General features: G+C 44.5%; 1 protein-coding gene and 1 long non-coding RNA gene across 4 annotated transcripts in view; one reads left to right on the plus strand and one right to left on the minus strand.

The window, feature by feature from the left end:
* The window catches only part of CRTC3 (CREB regulated transcription coactivator 3), a 116,967-nt gene that overhangs the window by 56,738 nt on the left and 42,500 nt on the right, over positions 1–17,729 (plus strand). For all 3 annotated transcript variants that reach the window (XM_050798038.1, XM_050798040.1, XM_050798041.1), the window contains exons 3-4: positions 8,717–8,836; positions 17,095–17,156. In XM_050798038.1, coding sequence (XP_050653995.1) covers positions 8,717–8,836; positions 17,095–17,156 — 182 coding nt within the window. The remainder of the gene's footprint in view (positions 1–8,716; positions 8,837–17,094; positions 17,157–17,729) is intronic.
* LOC126959098 (uncharacterized) lies at positions 10,848–13,379 on the minus strand. Its single transcript, XR_007727476.1, has 2 exons — positions 13,180–13,379; positions 10,848–11,279 (listed from the first exon to the last, which is right to left on the minus strand). It is a non-coding gene; the product is annotated as an uncharacterized LOC126959098 (long non-coding RNA).

Below are 17,729 nucleotides of genomic sequence, written 5' to 3' on the forward strand. Positions count from 1 at the left end.
AGCCTCCACCTCCTGTGCTCAAGGTATCTTCCCGCCTCAGCCTCCCAAGTAGCTGGGACTACAGGTGTGTGCCACTGTGCCTAGCTAGTTTTTAAATTCTTAGCAGACACAAGGTCTGGCTATGCTGCCCAGGCTGGTCTCGAACTCCTGGGCTCAAGCAGGCCTCCCACTATGACTTCCCAAAGTACTGGGATTACAGGCAGGAGCCATGGCACCCAGTCTGGAAAATTTCTTAATAGTTTTTTTTTTTTTTTTTAACTTCTGTATATATCAGTACAAATCTGTCTAAAATCTCAAAAAGAATTGATTTTATGTAGGCTATATAGCAAAGGAGGCAAAGCGGTGAGGTGAAGAGAATACTGAGTGAGGCTCGGGATCCTGAGTTTAAGTTTTTAGGCTACTACAAACTAGCTCTGTGATCTTGAGAAAAATCACTTCAGCTCTTTGGATCTTGGTTTCCCATCTGTAGACAGAAAGAACAGAATTCTACTCCCTCTTGCTTTTACTTGTGTAGCTCTCTCTGCTAAGCCAGCAACTCCAGTTCCCTTCCTTTGCCTATCCCCACCTTATTTTCACCTGCTGCAAGCTGGAAAACGAGGTGCCTCAGTTTGTTAGACTTGGGTGGGGTATAATGGAGAACCGGTGGGGTTCCTTTCTAACTGCTGTCCTCTGGGGTTCTTACCCATTTTTGTTATTTAGAGGCTTTCTTTGCTTTCTGGCTCGCCGCTGAGATGGTTGAAGTTGCCACATAAATGACCCCTGGCTCAAGCATAAAATAATTGTGACCTCACATTCCAGTGCAGTCCTCTGTAATATTGAAGCTTCATGCCAGTATACATTCCCAGTGTTGACAGTGGTATTCCAGGAAAATACATATTGCTCTTGCAGGAGTTTTATCACTTTTTTTCTTGATCACGAGTCATCATGAGGCCTGTCATTGAAGCTACCAAGAGTTATCCTATGTAGAATTGCTTCTGTTTGAGAATATCGATTAGGCACCCCTTTGTAAAGATGCTGAGGTTGTGGTATTCTGGATCAATACTTTCTCAAAGTATTAACCATTTATATGCTTACTCCTGCTTTTCTGCATGTTTTTAATATATTTTTTAAAACTTGGTAGAACTTTTTGTTTTTTTTTGAGATGGAGTCTCGCTTTGTCGCCCAGGCTGGAATGCAGTGGCGCAATCTCAGCTCACTGCAACCTCTGCCTCCCAGGTTCAAGCAATTCTCCTGCCTTAGCCTCCCCAGTAGCTGGGACTATGGATACCCACTACCATGCCCAGCTAGTTTTTGTGTTTTTAGTAGAGATGGGGTTTCACCATGTTGGCCAGACTGGTCTCAAACTCCTGACTTCATGATCCACCCACCTTGGCCTCCCAAAGTGCTGGGATTATAGGCGTGAGCCACTGTGCCTGGCCCTGTAGAACTTCTTACATGGAAGGATGTATTTGGTCATACCATTAGCATTTAGAAACCCATATTTCACTTCAAGGTATTTGGAAATTACATTTCTCCTGTTTTTAATAACTTTGTATAAAAATACAACTATAAGCTAGAATTATTTTTCTACTTAGCTGCGGAAGAAAAAAGTATGTCTTGATTGTTCACACATAAAGAATATACTGTACCATATATAATTTTACTAATGATAATCTTCCTAGTTGATAATAAACAACAACTCTCCAATTCTTGGACTTCAGCTCATTTCCTAACACAACATGGGCTTATGTAGGAATCTGCTTATGGTTTACCAGTCAAGTAGGATCTGGAGTTTCTAATTAACCACAAACATAGTGATATGCCAACAGTATGGTACATCTACCCAAATAGTTAATGCAAACGTAGGTCACATTGATAGATCAATAGTGTCTAAATTAGAGGAAGTAATTTCCCCCCAGGTGACGAAACCTAGTTGCAACTTTTCAGTCATTCATCCCAGGCTGCAGCTTTCAGATGCTATGGGATAGGTAGGTGTGCACCTACATGTAACTGAGATCTCATGTAACTGAGCTCCAGGTCCCTTGGGGAAGTACTCCAGGAGTATGGTACTGTCTGCCATTAGCTCTAAACTTCTACCTGGAAATCCACAACTCTGCTTCTTTTGGAAGATTCACGTGTGCTGTTTGATTACAGAAAGAGTTCTGCCATTAGTATTAGCCATGTCACTCCCCTCCCCAGTCTATCTAGCACTGGATTCCAGACACTGATGTGGAGAAGCATTTATATATGGAGGCACAGAAGCCCTCTCTTCCTCATTTGATGTCTAGGTCCCATGTTCTGAAACAGGAGAGTGCTTTTCAGAGCCTGAGCCTAAGGCCCTCCTTAAAATACGTCAATTCCCGTTTATAGGTTCATTTCTTTCTTGCTTGCTTTCTGTATTTATTTATTTAGAGACAGGGTCTCCCCTCTGTCACCCAGTCTGGAGTGTAGTGGCAGGATCTCTGCCTCCCGGGCTCAAGTGATCCTCCTGCCTCAGCCTCCCAAGTAGCTGGGACTACAAGCGTGAACCACCACACCTGACAAATTTTTGTATTTTTTGTAAAGACGGGGTTTTGCCATGTTGCCCAGACTGGTCTCGAACTTATGAGCTCAAGTGATCCACCCACATCAACCTCCCAAAGTGCTGGGATTACAGGCCTGAGCCACTGTGCCTGGCTCCCATTCGCAGCTTCTTTTGACTTACACCTCCCTTGTTCTTCAAGAAAATGAGGTCAGGCGCAGTGACTCACTCACGCCTGTAATCCCAGCACTTTGGGAAGCCAAGGTGGGTGGATCACTTGAGGCCAGGAGATCGAGACCAGCCTGGGCAACATGGCAAAACCACCTCTACTAAAAATAAAAAAAATAAAAAAATTAGCCAGGCGTGATGGCACATGCCTGTACTCCCAGCTACTCAAGAGGCTGAGGCAGGAGAGTTGCTCGAACTTGGGAGGCAGAGGTTACGGTGAGCTGAGATCACGCTACTACACTACAGCCTGGGGACAGAGTGTGACTCTGTCTCAAAAAAAAAAAAAAAAGGTAAGAAAAATGGAATTTTCTGTTTCATTCAGTCTCTCTCTGCCATCACTACCATATTAGCCAGCTTTGCTTTTGGAACAATCTAAAAACTCAGACTCTCAACAAACATTTATTTTTCACTCATGTTACTTGCCAGTGGTGCCGGAATACCTTCTATGGCTCTCCTCTGTGTATCTTCTCTGTCATAACTGAGACTGAAGGAGCATCCCCTACTTAAGACGTGGTAGTCTCATGGCAGAAGGAAGAATATGAGTTTCTGTTCTAACAATATGAACATCACATTTGCTCATAAGCCATTGGCCAAAGCAAGTCACGTGGGCCAGTCAACTTTTTTTTAGCCATTCATCCCAGGCTGCAGCTGGGTGACATCTGAGGTGATTTGCAATGGCAACAGATGGTGCCTGAGCTGTAGGACCCTTGGGGAGCACTGTGGGAGGCTCAGAATGCTGGGGCAGTCCCTAATAGTGATGCTGCTACTCCTGACCATGAAAGGACTCTGCAGGTCAGCCCCACCTTTGACAAGATGCTTCCCAGTGTTCCACCATGCAGACACTCATCCTCCTTTCCAATGTCCGGGTATCCCTGGGACAAGCAGCTCTTACGTATGTAACATCATTTTGTCTTCTCAACAAGCCCGTGGAAGTTATTATCATTTCCACTTTTTTGATAAGGAAGATGAAGTAACTTGGTAATAAGTGGAACATCCTGAACTGGAACTGTTTCTTTGACTCTGAAACATATGTATTTTTGGGGTGGTGTTGTTGTTGTTATTTTTATTTTTATTTTTGTTTTCTGAGACAGAGTCTCACTCTGTCACCCGGGCTGGAGTGTAGTGGCGTGATCTCAGCTCACTGCAACCTCTGCTTCCTGGGTTCAAGCAATTCTCCTGCCTCAGCTTCCTGAGTAGCTGGATTACAGGCATGCGCCACCATGCCCAGCTAATTTTTGTATTTTTAGTAGAGATGGGATTTCACCATGTTGGCCAGGCTGGTCTTGAACTCCTGACCTTGTGATCCACCCACCTCAGCCTCCCAAAGTGGTGGGATTACAGGCATGAGCCACGGCGCCCAGCCTGTTGTTATTTTTAAGAGACAGAGTCTTGTTCTGCCACCCAGGCTGGAGTACAGTGGCACAATCATAGCTCACTGTAGCCTGAAATTCCTGGGGTCAAGGGATCCTGAGCCTCAGCCTCAGCCTCCTGAGTAGCTAGCACTACAGGTGCATGCCACCACACCAGCTAATTTAACAAAAATTTTTGTAGAGACAGGGTCTCACTGTGTTGTCCAGGCTGGACTCTAACTCCTCGCCTCAAGTGACCCTCCCCCTTGGCCTCCTGCAGTTCTAGGATTATAGACATGAGCCACTACAACCAGCCCAAATGATACATTCTTTGACTGGCAACGTGAAATGTTTAAAATACTGGCCAGGTGCAATTGCTCATGCCTGTAATCCCAGTACTTTGGGAGGCCGAGGCGGGCGGATCACTTGAGGTCAGGAGTTCAAGACCAGTGTGGCCAACATGGTGAAACCCCGTCTCTACTAAAAATACAAAAATTGGCCGGGCGTGGTGGCGGGCACCTTTAATCCCAGCTACTCAGGAAGCTAAGGCAGGAGAATCGCTTGAACCCAGGAGGTGGAGGTTGCAGCGAGCCAAGATTGCACCACCACACTCCATCCTGGGCAACGGAGACTCTCAAAAAATTAAAAAATGGCCGGGCATGGTGGCTCACGCCTGTAATCCCAGCGGTTTGGGAGGCCGAGGTGGGCGGATCACAAGGTCAGGAGATTGAGACCATCCTGGCTAACATGGTGAAACCACATCTCTACTAAAAATACAAAAAAAATTTAGCCGGGCTTGGTGGCGGGCACCTGTAGTCCCAGCTACTTGGGAGACTGAGGCAGGAGAATGGTGTGAACCCTGGAGGCAGAGCTTGCAGTGAGCCAAGATCACGCCACTGCACTTCAGCCTGGGGGACAGAGCGAGACTCTATCTCGAGAAAAAAATAAAAAAATAAAAATAAAAATAAAATAAATAGGCTGGGTACAATGGCTCACGCCTGTAATCCCAGTACATTGGGAGGCCGAGGTGGGCGGATTGGCTTAGGTCAGGAGTTCGAGACCAGCCTGGCCAACATGGTGAATCCCCGTCTCTACTAAAAATACAAATAAATTAGCTGGGAGTGGTTGCATGTGCCTATAATCCCAGCTACTGGGGAGGCTGAGGCAGGGGAATTGCTTGAACCAGGGAGGTGAGGCTGCAATGAGCTGAGATCACGCCACTACAGTCCAGCGTGGGCGACACAGCAAGACTCTGTCTCAAAAAAATAATAAAATAAAAAAAGAAAATACTGTATGTACTCTGCAGATATAACCATGTGAGAACTTACCTGGATAAAACTTGAAAAGGAGTAGAAAAAGTGAAGCACTCGGCCTTTTGAGTGGCACATAGTATTTCTTTGCCACCCAGGCTGGAGTGCAGTGGCATGATCTTGGCTCACTGCAACCTCTGCCTCCTGGGTTCAAGTGATTCTAGTGCCACCATACCTGGCTAATTTTCGTATTTTTAGTAGAGGCGGGGTTTTGTCGTGTTGCCCAGGCTGGTCTAAAACTCCGGATCTCAGATGATCCACTTCCCTCGGCCTCCCAAAGTGCTGGGATTACAAGTGTGAGCCACTGCACCCAGCCCAGACTTCATCCTTAAACCTCCTTCAGTTTCCAGCTTCCCTGACTGAACAGCTACTCTAATTCATTTGATGAGAAAGGCAGGTCTTTGAGAAGTAATTGAGAAGGTTAAGCCAAATATAGTTTGGAGTTAGATCAAATACTGCAGGGGCAGAGAGTTGAGATTGGGCCACAGTGAGGAAGAGAAGAAAATATCAAATATAAGCAGAGATTAACACCCCACAACTGAATACCAGCAGTAATACAGGATTTGGGCCAGCAGCGGGGTTAATGCAAAAGAGGCAGCTGGTAAATCGAAAATATAAGCTTTTGTTTTGTTTTGCTTTTTGTTTTGTTTTAGAGACAAGGTCTTGCTGTGTTGCCCAGGCTGGAGTGCAGTGGTGTGATCGTAGTTCACTGCAGCCTTGAACACCTGGGTTCAAGTGATCCTCCCGCCTTAGCCTGCCCGGTAGCAAGGACTACAGGTGGCCACCACCAAGCCCCACTAATTTTTTTATGTTTGTTTTTGTTTTTGTTTTTGTAGAAGTGAGGGCTTGCATTGTTACCCAGGCTGGTCTTGAACTCCTGGCCTCAAGTGGTCCTCCCACCTCATGCTCCCAAAGTGCTGGGTTGGACTGCAGGCATGCACCACCATGCCTAGCTAATTTGTTTGTGTGTAGAGCTAATTTTTGTATTTTTTGTAGAGACAGGGTCTCACTATGTTTCCCAGGCTGGTCTCAAACTCCTGGCCTCAAGCAGTTCTCCCACCTCCGCCTCCCAAAGTGTTGGGACTCTAGACGAGCCACCTCACCCAGCCAGAAAATATAAACTTAATAGGAAGTCTAAAAGACATTTCAGGAACTCTGATTTTGGGAACGCCTTCTAAAGACCCTTCTCCCCACCCTATGAACTGGCCTCCAGAAGCCCAGTTTGGCAGTAATTGTGCAGTAGCTCAGGCCTATAATCCCAACACTTTGGGAGGCCAACTGGGGTAGATAACTTGAGGTCAGGAGTTCGAGACCAGTCTGACCAACATGGCGAGACCCTGTCTCTACGAAAAAATAAAAAATTTAGCCAGGCATGTTGGCATGTGCCATAGTCCCAGCTACTCAGGAGGCTGAGCCTGGGAAGTGGAGGTTGCAGTGAGCCAAGATTGTGCCACTGCACTCCAGCCTGGGCAGCAGAGTGAGACACTGTCTCAAAAAAAAGAAATCCTGTGTCCTCATTGCATCTTGCCAAGAAGCACCTGATATCAGTTTGTCTCATTATTTTTCAGGTATTTCAATATATTATTCTCTAGAATAGAGTATTCCATTGTCTGAAATCAAATCTAGCTTCCCTATATCATAGTGGCTATTTTTCTTCCAGCCCAGAAGTTGTTCCTTGGTAAGATAACTTTATTTTGTGAGTTTATAGATTTGGATTATAAAAATAGATCGGAACTGTTAGACTAAATTGGCCCAGACATTTTATGAGTCCACTTGGGAGAAATAGGAGTAATTCTCAAATCCAAAATGAGAAAATCCATGTTTAACAAAGAAAAATTAATTTGTAGCTGAAGGAAGTCCCCTATAAAAACATATTGTGTCACAGGATTCCCTTCACAGTGAGCTACCAATTTTATATGTGACTCAATTGACCTAAAAGAAAACTCTGTTTTAAATGATTAGTATGTGAGGTGATGGATATGTTAATTAACTTGATTTCATCATTTTGCTGTGTATACATATATCAAAATGTCATGTTGTACAGTGTAAATATATACAATTTTTCTGTCAGTAACACCTTAATGCTGGAGGCGATGGGAGAAGAAAATCTGTTTTCTTTATTTCACAAGCACATCTATTGCGTAATGTATACACATTGCCCCATTATGTGAGATTTATTGGCCTAGCCTAGGATTTGGCTTTTGACAACCAAAAAGTTTGCCCTTTGTGATGCCAGTCTCAAAAATGTTAAGAACGTACCCCAAGCATCTCTTTAAAAAGGATTTTGGATTTATTGACCATAAATTTATCTTGAATCTGTTTCTTTCATTTGTACCATTTAGGGACTGATGATTTGTATTTTTTCCACTTGTATTTACATCGCATTCCTTTTTCCCTCTTTAACTCAGGGGTTACACACTCTGAATGTCTAAAATGATGAGTCAGTGAAATGGTTTGTGTGTAAGGATTCATAATAAGAGAGTGGGTATCCCATCTACAGGGAGCAGCCACGCTCAACTTCAGCCTGAGATGAGTGTGGTTCAGTGTGGCCACGATATTTTGATTTATGGCTGGGCGTGGTGGCTCACGCCTGTAATCCCAGCACTTTGGGAGGCTGAGGCGGGCTGATCACCTGAGGTCAGGAGTTCAAGACCAGCCTGACCAACATGGTGAAACCCCGTCTCTACTAAAAATACAAAAATTAGCTGGGCATGGAGGCACACATCTGTAATCCCAGCTACTTGGGAGGCTGAGGCAGGAGAATCGCTTGAACCTGGGTGGCGGAGTTTTCAGTGAGCCAAGATTGCACCATTGCACTCCAGCCTAGACAACAGAGCAAGACTCCATCTCAAAAAAAAAAAAAAAAAAAAAAATTCTGATTTTTCCCTAGAATCCTCAAGTCTGAATTTTCAAACATCGTGAATTCAATCAAAAATTTTAAAAGACACCGTGCAGAACAAATAGGTGCCTCATGGCTTGCCAGTTTCTTTAATATACCTCTTTTACATTTCAGAGTGTCCTTTCTAGTTTTCTGGGATTTAGTATATGAATTCACCATCTTCTGATTCTCCTCCCCCAATTGCATGACAGCTTTTATTCTTCTTTCAGCTTTTCTCTTAACACACTACAGACTATTTTTCATTATTTTTAGGTTATTATAAAGAAACGGTTCCATATACTACTTTATTTACCTTGACCCAAGGCCCACTAATGTATAATAAGTAAAACTGTAAAATCGGTCCTTTCATCTGCTGTGGTTATCAGTTGTTCTTGAGGGTGAGTGACAATTTCATGGTTGGAGGCCAACTCTTCTTCCCTTCTCTCTGCAGCCGTCATTTCACCAAGCTGATAATGTTCGGGGAACCCGCCATCACGGGCTGGTGGAGAGGCCATCCAGGAACCGCTTCCACCCCCTGCACCGAAGGTCTGGGGACAAGCCAGGGCGGCAAATATCCTTTTTTACTCTTCAAAGGGAGTGTGCGTTCTGAAATGTTTGAAAAGTGTTCAGGATTTATCTTCCCTGCAATTCTCCTTTGGCCTCAAAATCTTCATTTATCTGATGAAAGGAGGCAATACAAATAAATGAGTTGGAAACGAGAAACATCTCTGCAGTCAGCATTTGGAAACATCATTGTAGGTGTTTATGATAGCATCAATAAAGTTCAGTTTAACGAAATAACAACAAAAACAACCTGTAATTCAGTCCCATTGCAGGGTGTTCTGAGCATTTTCTCCAGAAACTGGCCAAGTTAAAGTTAAACCTGACTTTGAATCAGGTTAGAGAGACTTAGTTTATCTAGCAAAAATGGACATACAGATATGTGATTTATTTGTATTTCTTTTGATCTGCTGACCTGCTTTTGGAACTTACAGATGAAATTTCATATGATTTTCTATTTGTGATGTTTCAAACTCAGTAAGTGATAACTAAAATAAACCCAGAATATAGGAAAATCTCATGCAGTGATGTAGAGTCACACCAAACTCTATGCTGTTAAGTAGAAATAAAGGAAAGGAAATGGTGAATTCACCGGACAGTTTCATTTAATCAGTGCTGTTTATGGGGCGGCAGTGGTGGGTGCTGCTGTGCGACCAGCATTTTGCCGAAGGCTTTGGGGAACAGAACTGAGCTGGATTTTTTGGGAGAGGACACAGAAGTGTGCTAGGAGGGACTGTGCTCTCACTTCATTCTTCTCAGTACTCGGTCGCAGGGGTGGAGGAAGGAGAAGAAAGGCGGGGTGGGTCTCGCTGCGGAGAGCTGAATTCCTGGCAGTGATGGTAGAGCTGGCTTCACAAGCCTAGAAACCAGGAAGTGGGGGCAGGGCACTCATGTTTACTGAGCACCTACCCATGCCAGGCACTGTGATGGGCAATTTATGTGTCATTTAGTCCTCAAAAACTCACTGAGTCGTTTATTTTTTCAACCCTCATTTTCTGATGAGGAAACTTGAGTGTGTGGTGAAGTAACTTGCTCAGGATTCAGACCAGGCCCAGGTGATGGCCCAGCCTGTGCTCTACCCTCCCCATGCCACCTGCGTCCACTCGCAGTGAGGAGGACCTTGTACAAGGGAGCCAGGAGTTGTGGGGGCACCCTAGGGAAACCCCAACTTTTCTTGCCTTCAAGCTTCTTGCAGTTTTTAATCTATTTGGAGGCAAGGATAATGACCCCAGGGAATGTTTGTCTCTCCCCTTTTTCCCACCCCTAGGGACACACCACATTTGGTCCACAGAAGGACCGACTTCTGATTTTGTATATTATGTGGCTGTTATCAAGGAAAGTAAAGATGATAAATGATCTTGAGAATCTATTCTGGAATGTGTGATAACTTTGACATTGAATGAAAAAGGCAAAAGGAAACGGAGGCAATTCATCAGCAAATTTGCACATGTCAGGATGGAGTAGTACCTCAAACCATTGTCCAAATTGCCAAGAATGTTCAGGCAAAAGATTTTGAGTGTTTCTTTGCTTGATTTAACAATGTATAGTTTTTTGGCCGGTCACGGTGGCTCATGCCTGTAATCCCAACACTTTGGGAGGCCGAGGCAGGCAGATCATGAGGTCAGGAGATTGAGACCATCCTGGCTAACGTGGTGAAACCCTGTCTCTACTAAAATTACAAAAAAATTAGCCAGGCGTGGTGGCGGGTGCCTATAGTCCCAGGCTGAGGCGGGAGAATGGCGTGAACCTGGGAGGTGGAGTTTGCAGTGAGCTGAGATCGCACCACTGCACTCCAGCCTGGGCAACAGAGCGAGACTCCATCTCAAAAAAAAAAAGTGTATATTTTTTCAGTTCTCAGTTCCCTCTTTCTCCTGTCAGTGCTCTCATTTCTATATATTAGTTTAAACATTATGCTATATATGTATGTGTGTATGTATGTGTGGCTATCTCAGATACTTTTGAAGTACAGTCTAAATGTATAAGCATACATAAAGCTTTACTAACCAAAATAGAGGCGGGTATTGAAGAAAAAAGAGTAGAATGTTTATTCACTTACAAAAATTATTTGTTAAGTATGTGCTAGTGGTCAGACACCGTTTTAGACATTTTAGTTCACTGTAACATTAAACAGCATGGCCCCTGACCTCAAGTTGCCCAGAGTTCAGTGGGAGAGGCTACTCAGCAAACAAGCAGCCACGGCAGGTATGGCGTCTGCAGGGAGGCAGCTCAGGGGCTGTGGGAGCACGCCAGAGGTGCAGCTTGAACCAGTCTGAGGAAACAAAGAAGGCGTCCTGGGGGAAAATCTGAGGCTTGAAGGTTAAGAAGTAAGAGGATAAAGTGTTCATTCAGCAGATATTTACCGAGCCCCTTCTCTGTGCCAGGCGCTGTTCTAAGCATGGGGACCCAGTGATGAATAAGGAAGACATAGTTCCTGCTTTCTTGAGTTTACAGTCCTGTGGGAGATGACAGCAAACAGGCAATAATAAAGGAAAATGGCTTTAGATGGTAATGATTGAGATTTAAGAGAGTAAAGCAGTTGGGAGGTATGTTCCAGGCAGAGGGAAGAGAATGTAGTGCAAAGTCCCAGAAAGGGAGATGACTTCTTGTGTTCAGGGGACCCTATCTCTTATGATAGGGTATAATCTGGCACTGTATGGATCAACTTGAGAGCATAAGCAAAGCTAGTCAACTACTAAAGGAAGGGGAAGCAAAAACCAAGTTAATATGCAGAGAAATTAAAGTTGTTAGACAGTGTGAGTCAGATTCACTGATCACGAACCATGTCTTTGTGGTCTCCTAAGCCCTTATATTGGGGTCCTGGGACTGGACATCTCTTGATGCAAAGAAAGTTCTTTAGCCCAGTCTCTTGAGGAATCAAGGGTCCGTGAAATGGGATGATTTTATTTTGGTGTTAATCTATTCCAGAGAACTTAGAGGAGGAGGGCTGTGATTCCATCTTTGCTTTCGTGGCCTTCATTCTGTTAGTTGTGAAATAATTTGCCTAAAATTGTGGCCTTGCACATTTGTCTATGACTTTTTAAATGAAGTTTCATCATTTGAAAGTATAAAACACTGGCTTGAACCTTTGTTAGAACAAAAGGAAAAAATCAGAATTCTCTTATTACAGCTGTTTCTCAGCTTGGGTGTTATTTAAGACACACTGGCTTAGACATGTGTTCTAAGGGTTCACTCCTATGATAGGGTGATGTCAAATAAAATGAACATGTTTAACAAATATTCTGGCTTCCTCTCAGAGTGGGCAGCCACAGCACCCAGAGCTCTGGCACAGGAGATTCCTTCTGGAGTGGGCTTTGCTCTTGGCATGGGCGGCCACACAAGACCAAGGCACAGCTGCAGCTGGGCCCTGGCCTAGCCCCACACAGGCAGAGGAGAGGCACTGCCAGGGCTTGCTCCTGGCTGGGGGCCTGGGCTTGGGCACTTGGAATAGAAGCCCTTCTCCTCTTCTGCAGCTGCGCAGTCTGTAGCAGCCCTTCTTACTCCCACTCCTCAAGGTTGGCGGATGTACTGTGTCCCAAACACCATCGCTGAACTTCTGAACTATTAACATAAATTTATAGCAAATAAAATATTTTCTCAGACTTGTGGGTAACACACTGAGAAAGAAGGAGACATGCTGAAGAAACAGAAAATGCCTTCCTCTAAAGGAAGTCAAGAGTTCACTAGCATGGGAGGGTCATGAAGAGATGCCTAAGACCTACCAGAGTTAGGATTGATTCTCCTCTCTGGGCTGGGCCTTGCTTGGATTCTTTTCATCATAATGAGAGGAAAATGTTAGGACATTGGTTTGTAGGACACTGTTTCTTTGAAATGCATGGCCTATTTCATTTGAGAAACACCATGCTCTGTATCTCCTCTTGGAGCCTGACCATATATATTAGGGCTCTGAAAAGTCCTGCAGTTAAGAAACTTCTCATCTTTAACCCAGGATTTCCAAAACTTAAGTGATCACAAAATCCAGCTTTTACTTAACACCCATCTTATCTTGAAGGACAAGGAAACATTAGTTTTTAGAATTTTAAGGGGTAAATATTCTGACTTCACGATACCACATGCAACCTATTTGCCTCTCATGTGCTGAGGGAAACAGGATGTTCTTATAAATGCAAGGACTAAAAAAGATGCCACTCATATCCTCCTTTACAGTTTCACTTTAAGATGCCTTCTAGTGGGACACAGTTGGAGGTAAAGGGACAAAAGGAAGTAGAATGACAAGAAACACATGGCTGAGAAATCAGGAGGGAGCCAAATTATGGCCAGTTTTCTGTATTCAGTCGGAGCCTGAAACTTGTCGTGGTGGGTGGGTTCTATTAACCAGACTCTGAGTCCACTTACCCCGCCAGCTGCATGGAAGGCCGCAGGCCTGCCTCACAAACCGTGTCCCTGGCAGAACACAGAGTTCCAGAGCAGGAGAGAAATGATTGGCTTCCAGGCTGCCCCGAGCCCTGCCCAGGTACCCTGACCGCAAAGGGACGGGAAGCCAAGAGAAGGGAACCCTGCGCCTGCTCACCCAGCCGCAGGTCAAGCAGCACAAAGAAAGGGACAGGGGCGGGTCTTGTTTTCAGCTTCTGTGACTCAGTAACCCCACCCACTGGTAAACAGGCCAACTGATGTCCTCTCTTATCAGCAGACGAAGAGCTGCTCCCCTTCCTTTGGGGAAGAGTAAGAACTGTTGCATCTAATACTCCGCAGGTTGAGAGGAACCTCAACCTCAATCCCTGTGTTGATGGATTGAAGCAGTAATTCAAGGAGGAAGATTTTCCTGCACAGAACTGCAGAGGCTTGGGGAGAGAGAGAGCAGACTGGGATGACTCTGAGATCCTAACCTGAGTGTCTTGGTGGAAGGTGGCCTTACTAAATAAGGTGGACTATAAGAAGAGGAACAGATTAAGGGGACAGTGATTAGTTGGATTTTTGGTAGAATTTGAGCTGTCTTTTGGCAGAGAAGTTGAGTAGGCAGTTGGAAATATGCACTTGGAGTTCACAAATTAACTATTGGGAACTGGAGGTATGGATTTATGAGTTACTGGACTGTGGGTGACAGTGGGGCCGAGAGAAGGATGGGATTGGCCAAAGCGAGCATGGAGGACGGGGGCTCTCCACCAGGAAGACAGGCACTGGCCCTGAAGCTCTTAGGAAGCGCCTCCTAAAGCCCCTGTGCCCGGAGGCTCCTGCCACCCCCTCCACCTGCTCCCACTCTACCTGGTGCCCAGTGATCCTGAGAGCATCCTGTGCCTCTCAGAGCAATGCCAGCAGGTGTGGCCTGAGGCTGTGAGGCCACAGGACCCCAGGGAACATCAGGACGGAAGGCAAAGGGGCAGAGAGGAGTGCACAGAAGGATAAGAAAAGATCCATGTGAGTGTGGGTTTTTTTTTTTTTAACTTGAATTTTTGTTTCCATCCATTGCAGCCACCTCTTCTTTGTTTATCTTTTTCATTATCCCTCCTCCCTGCCTTCCTTTTTTAAGTGGAAATCTTCTTGAGCCAAAGGCTTCACTAAGCTTAACTAAGGAAGCAACGGAGGAGGTGCTGATGTGGTTGTTAAAAGCCTGGTGGCCTGTGCTGCCCTTCCACTGGCACTCTGGCACCTGGCGGGGATGCCAGAAATGCTTCTTGAGTAAATGGCAAATTCAAGTTTATAAATAAGAGTGTTTCCTCTGTCTCAAGGTTGTGACTTAGGGCATGTCAGTGTTGTGGAGTAATTTAAAGCCACCTGAATGAAGTTTTCTGAAATTTTCCAGAGAACAAATAAACTTTTTCTAGATTTTCCTTGCATTAACTGTAAGTGTGTAACATGAGTGGTTCTCTTGGGTTTTCAAATATTCACTAAATTAGATGAGATAGTAAAAATTAAGAGAGCTCAGAGGTCACATCTTTTAGCTTTTGATGCCTCAACCTAATTATATTAAAAATTTCCAGGAATTTACTATATTTTCACATTGTTAATATCAGGAAGGTTACAATGCTAGCTCATACCTCAACATTGAAATCACCAACATTTGATCATTACGTGACTATTACACCACTGCATTCTAATTTGTATTATCAGTACTATGAAATCAGAGGTATTGAGTTTAAAGATGGCAGTGTACTGAGAAAAATGGGAAACTTCTGCTTCCTGAAATTAAGTGTTTCTGAACAGAGATTCATCAAATCTGCAGAAAAGAGAAAGGCAGATAACCATAGGTTCTGAGGCTCAGTGTTTCCTCCCTAATGGCGTGGCCAGCAGAAATACTGACAGGTTTTGTATCTCACGGGCCTTCCTATTTATCACCTTTTCCTCTCCTGCCTCCTACTGTGGTCTTGCCTCATCTGTACTTCATGTACGTTAAGCCTAATAGTGAATGTTGAAGAAATGTCTCTCTGGAAATTATCTGTTTTATTTTATCGACTTAAAGTCAAATTAAGACATAAGATAATGAGACTTGTCAAAGAAAACTAATACGTAGAAGATAAAACTTGCAATCCTAATGCTTCTCCTGGCAAAGAAGACATTTCCCACCAAATCACTAAGAACTCATGAGAGCCTCCGTTTTCCTAATTCCAGATTCTGTATTTATTTGAGCTGCCCAGCCCAGGCCTGCAGGATAGGGCCCCACTCCTTCAAGGCTCCTGTTTCCTCCTGAGCCCGAGCCAATGATACCTTCTCTTATAGCCTCCATCCTTCTTCCCAGAACACTCCAGGTACTATTTTCTATTTTCTGGGGGCATTTGGCGTAGTTCACTGTTTCCTGAGAGGCAGCATAGCTTAGCGGAGAGCTCTCAGGCTTTGGTGTCAGTGAGTTGTGGGTTTGACCCCTGATCCACCAGGCCTGCTATCTGATCTTGGATTTCTCAGCTCTTCTAGAACTGAGCCTCAGTTTCTTCAGCTGTAAAATGGGGGAAATAGCTGCCTCTCAGGATTAAGATTAAATAAAGTGTGAACTCAGCACAGGCCTGGCACACAGTAGGTGCTTAGATATCTGTTTTCACATTTCTGTCTTATTGTGTAGCTTGTATCTTCTTTATTATTTCCACCTTAAGAAATAAAGGTTTGGGATGAAAAGTATTACTGGTAACTGCAGAATGTATATTTCATCCAATCAGTGATCCAGGAGACAAAAGGAATGGGCTTGGTTTGGGTGAGTGTTAAGGAGGCAACGTTCCACATAGGAGGAGAGAAAGGGGAAATGGCATTAGCAAAGGCAGAGGGGCAGGAAAATACAGGCTGTGTTTGTGAAACTCAGACAGCTGAAGGGAAGACAAGAGCAGAAGAGGCCATTGTCCCCAAATTGTGGAGCACCACAATTACTAAGCCAGTAAGTTTTGATTTTGCCTTTTAGGCTGAACAAAATCATTGAAGATTTCTTGCCAAAATAATATGATTAACAGTGTCTTCAGAAGGCTATTGTGTGCTAACAGTTAACTAAACGAACGAAAACAACACCTCTCTGCTCGGTGTGTAGTGCAGCGTCCCATTTGTGTCTCCATGCGTCCGGAATATGCTCCAAGCCATGCTAGACCCAGTGAACAACACAACATTGATAAGACAGTGCCCCCAATAACACTGGAAAGTTTATGTTTCTTCACACATCTAATGCGCCTCTTTTTTGGTTATAAATACCAGGAACTCACCTTAACTGAAAAACAGAAAATGTATTGGCATATGTCACTGGAAGCCCAAGGGCTAGATCCAAGGAGTCATATAATACCATTGAGACCTACCTCTGAGGTACCACTTCTGAGATGACTTCAGGCATAACAGATAGGCTTTCTCCAAGGGGAGACCCCCAGGTTCAGAAGGCCCTTGGGCTCACCAGCCCTATTGGGGCACTCCTTTTTTTCCACTCAAAAGCACTCTCCTTGGTTCTGTTTGCATCATGAACCTATCCCTGAGCCAAACACTGTTTCCAGGGGGTAAAGTACCTAGACTAGAATCCTGGGCCTGGGTTCCTCATGTGTGGCACAGAGGGAATGGCAACGTTACCAGGTTTGGAGCGAGAGTGGAGACAGTTCCTGCAAACAAAAGGTGCCAGGCAGGCAAAACATAATAAACACCCCACAAAAAATCATGCAAAGAAACCACTGGTTAGAAGACAGCAGAATAGGCTGTCCTTGAGGAGGGGTGATAAGAGAAAGCATGAAGGAAGAGCTGTCAGGTACAGGGATAAAGAGCCAAAAACTCAGTTGTTTTAACTGTCCGTGAGTCCACCTTGCTAATTCTGCTTCAACTTTCCATTAATTTGTAGTTTTCCTTTATTAAAAATTCTACTTTGATGGTAGTGCTTTTGGAGCCAATTATTCCTCACAGCCTCTGGATGAGAGTTGGCCAAGGTAAGCAAGCCATACTTTAAAAGATATGATGGGCATGTGTTACTTTTAGATAATTTCACTTTATCCACTTTGAATGTTGTTTGGAAATTGCTAATATAAAGCATAGAATCCTGTTTTCTCTTATAACATTTAATTTCAGTGGGAGGATCACTTGAGACCAGGAGTTTTGAGGCTCTAGTGTGCGATGATGGGGCCTGTGAATAGCTACTGCACTCCAGCCTGGGCAGCATAGCAAGATGCCATCTCTTAAAAACAAAAACAAAAACAAAAAACCCCTTATTGACTGGGCACGGTGGCTCACGCCTGTAATCCCCGTACTTTGGGATGCTGAGGCGGGCAGATCATGAGGTCAGGAGATTGAGACCATCCTGGCCAACATGATGAAACACCGTCTCTACTAAAAATACAAAAATTAGCTGGGCGTGAGGATGTGTGCCTGTAATCCCAGCTACTTGGGAGGCTGAAGCAGGAGAATTGCTTGAACCAGAGAGTCGGAGTTGCAGTGAGCCGAGATCACGCCACAGCACTCCAGCCTGGTAACAGAGTGAGACTCCATCTCAAAAAACAAAAACA

This window comes from Macaca thibetana, chromosome 7 (genome assembly GCF_024542745.1).
Source record: "Macaca thibetana thibetana isolate TM-01 chromosome 7, ASM2454274v1, whole genome shotgun sequence".
NCBI lineage: Eukaryota > Metazoa > Chordata > Mammalia > Primates > Cercopithecidae > Macaca > Macaca thibetana.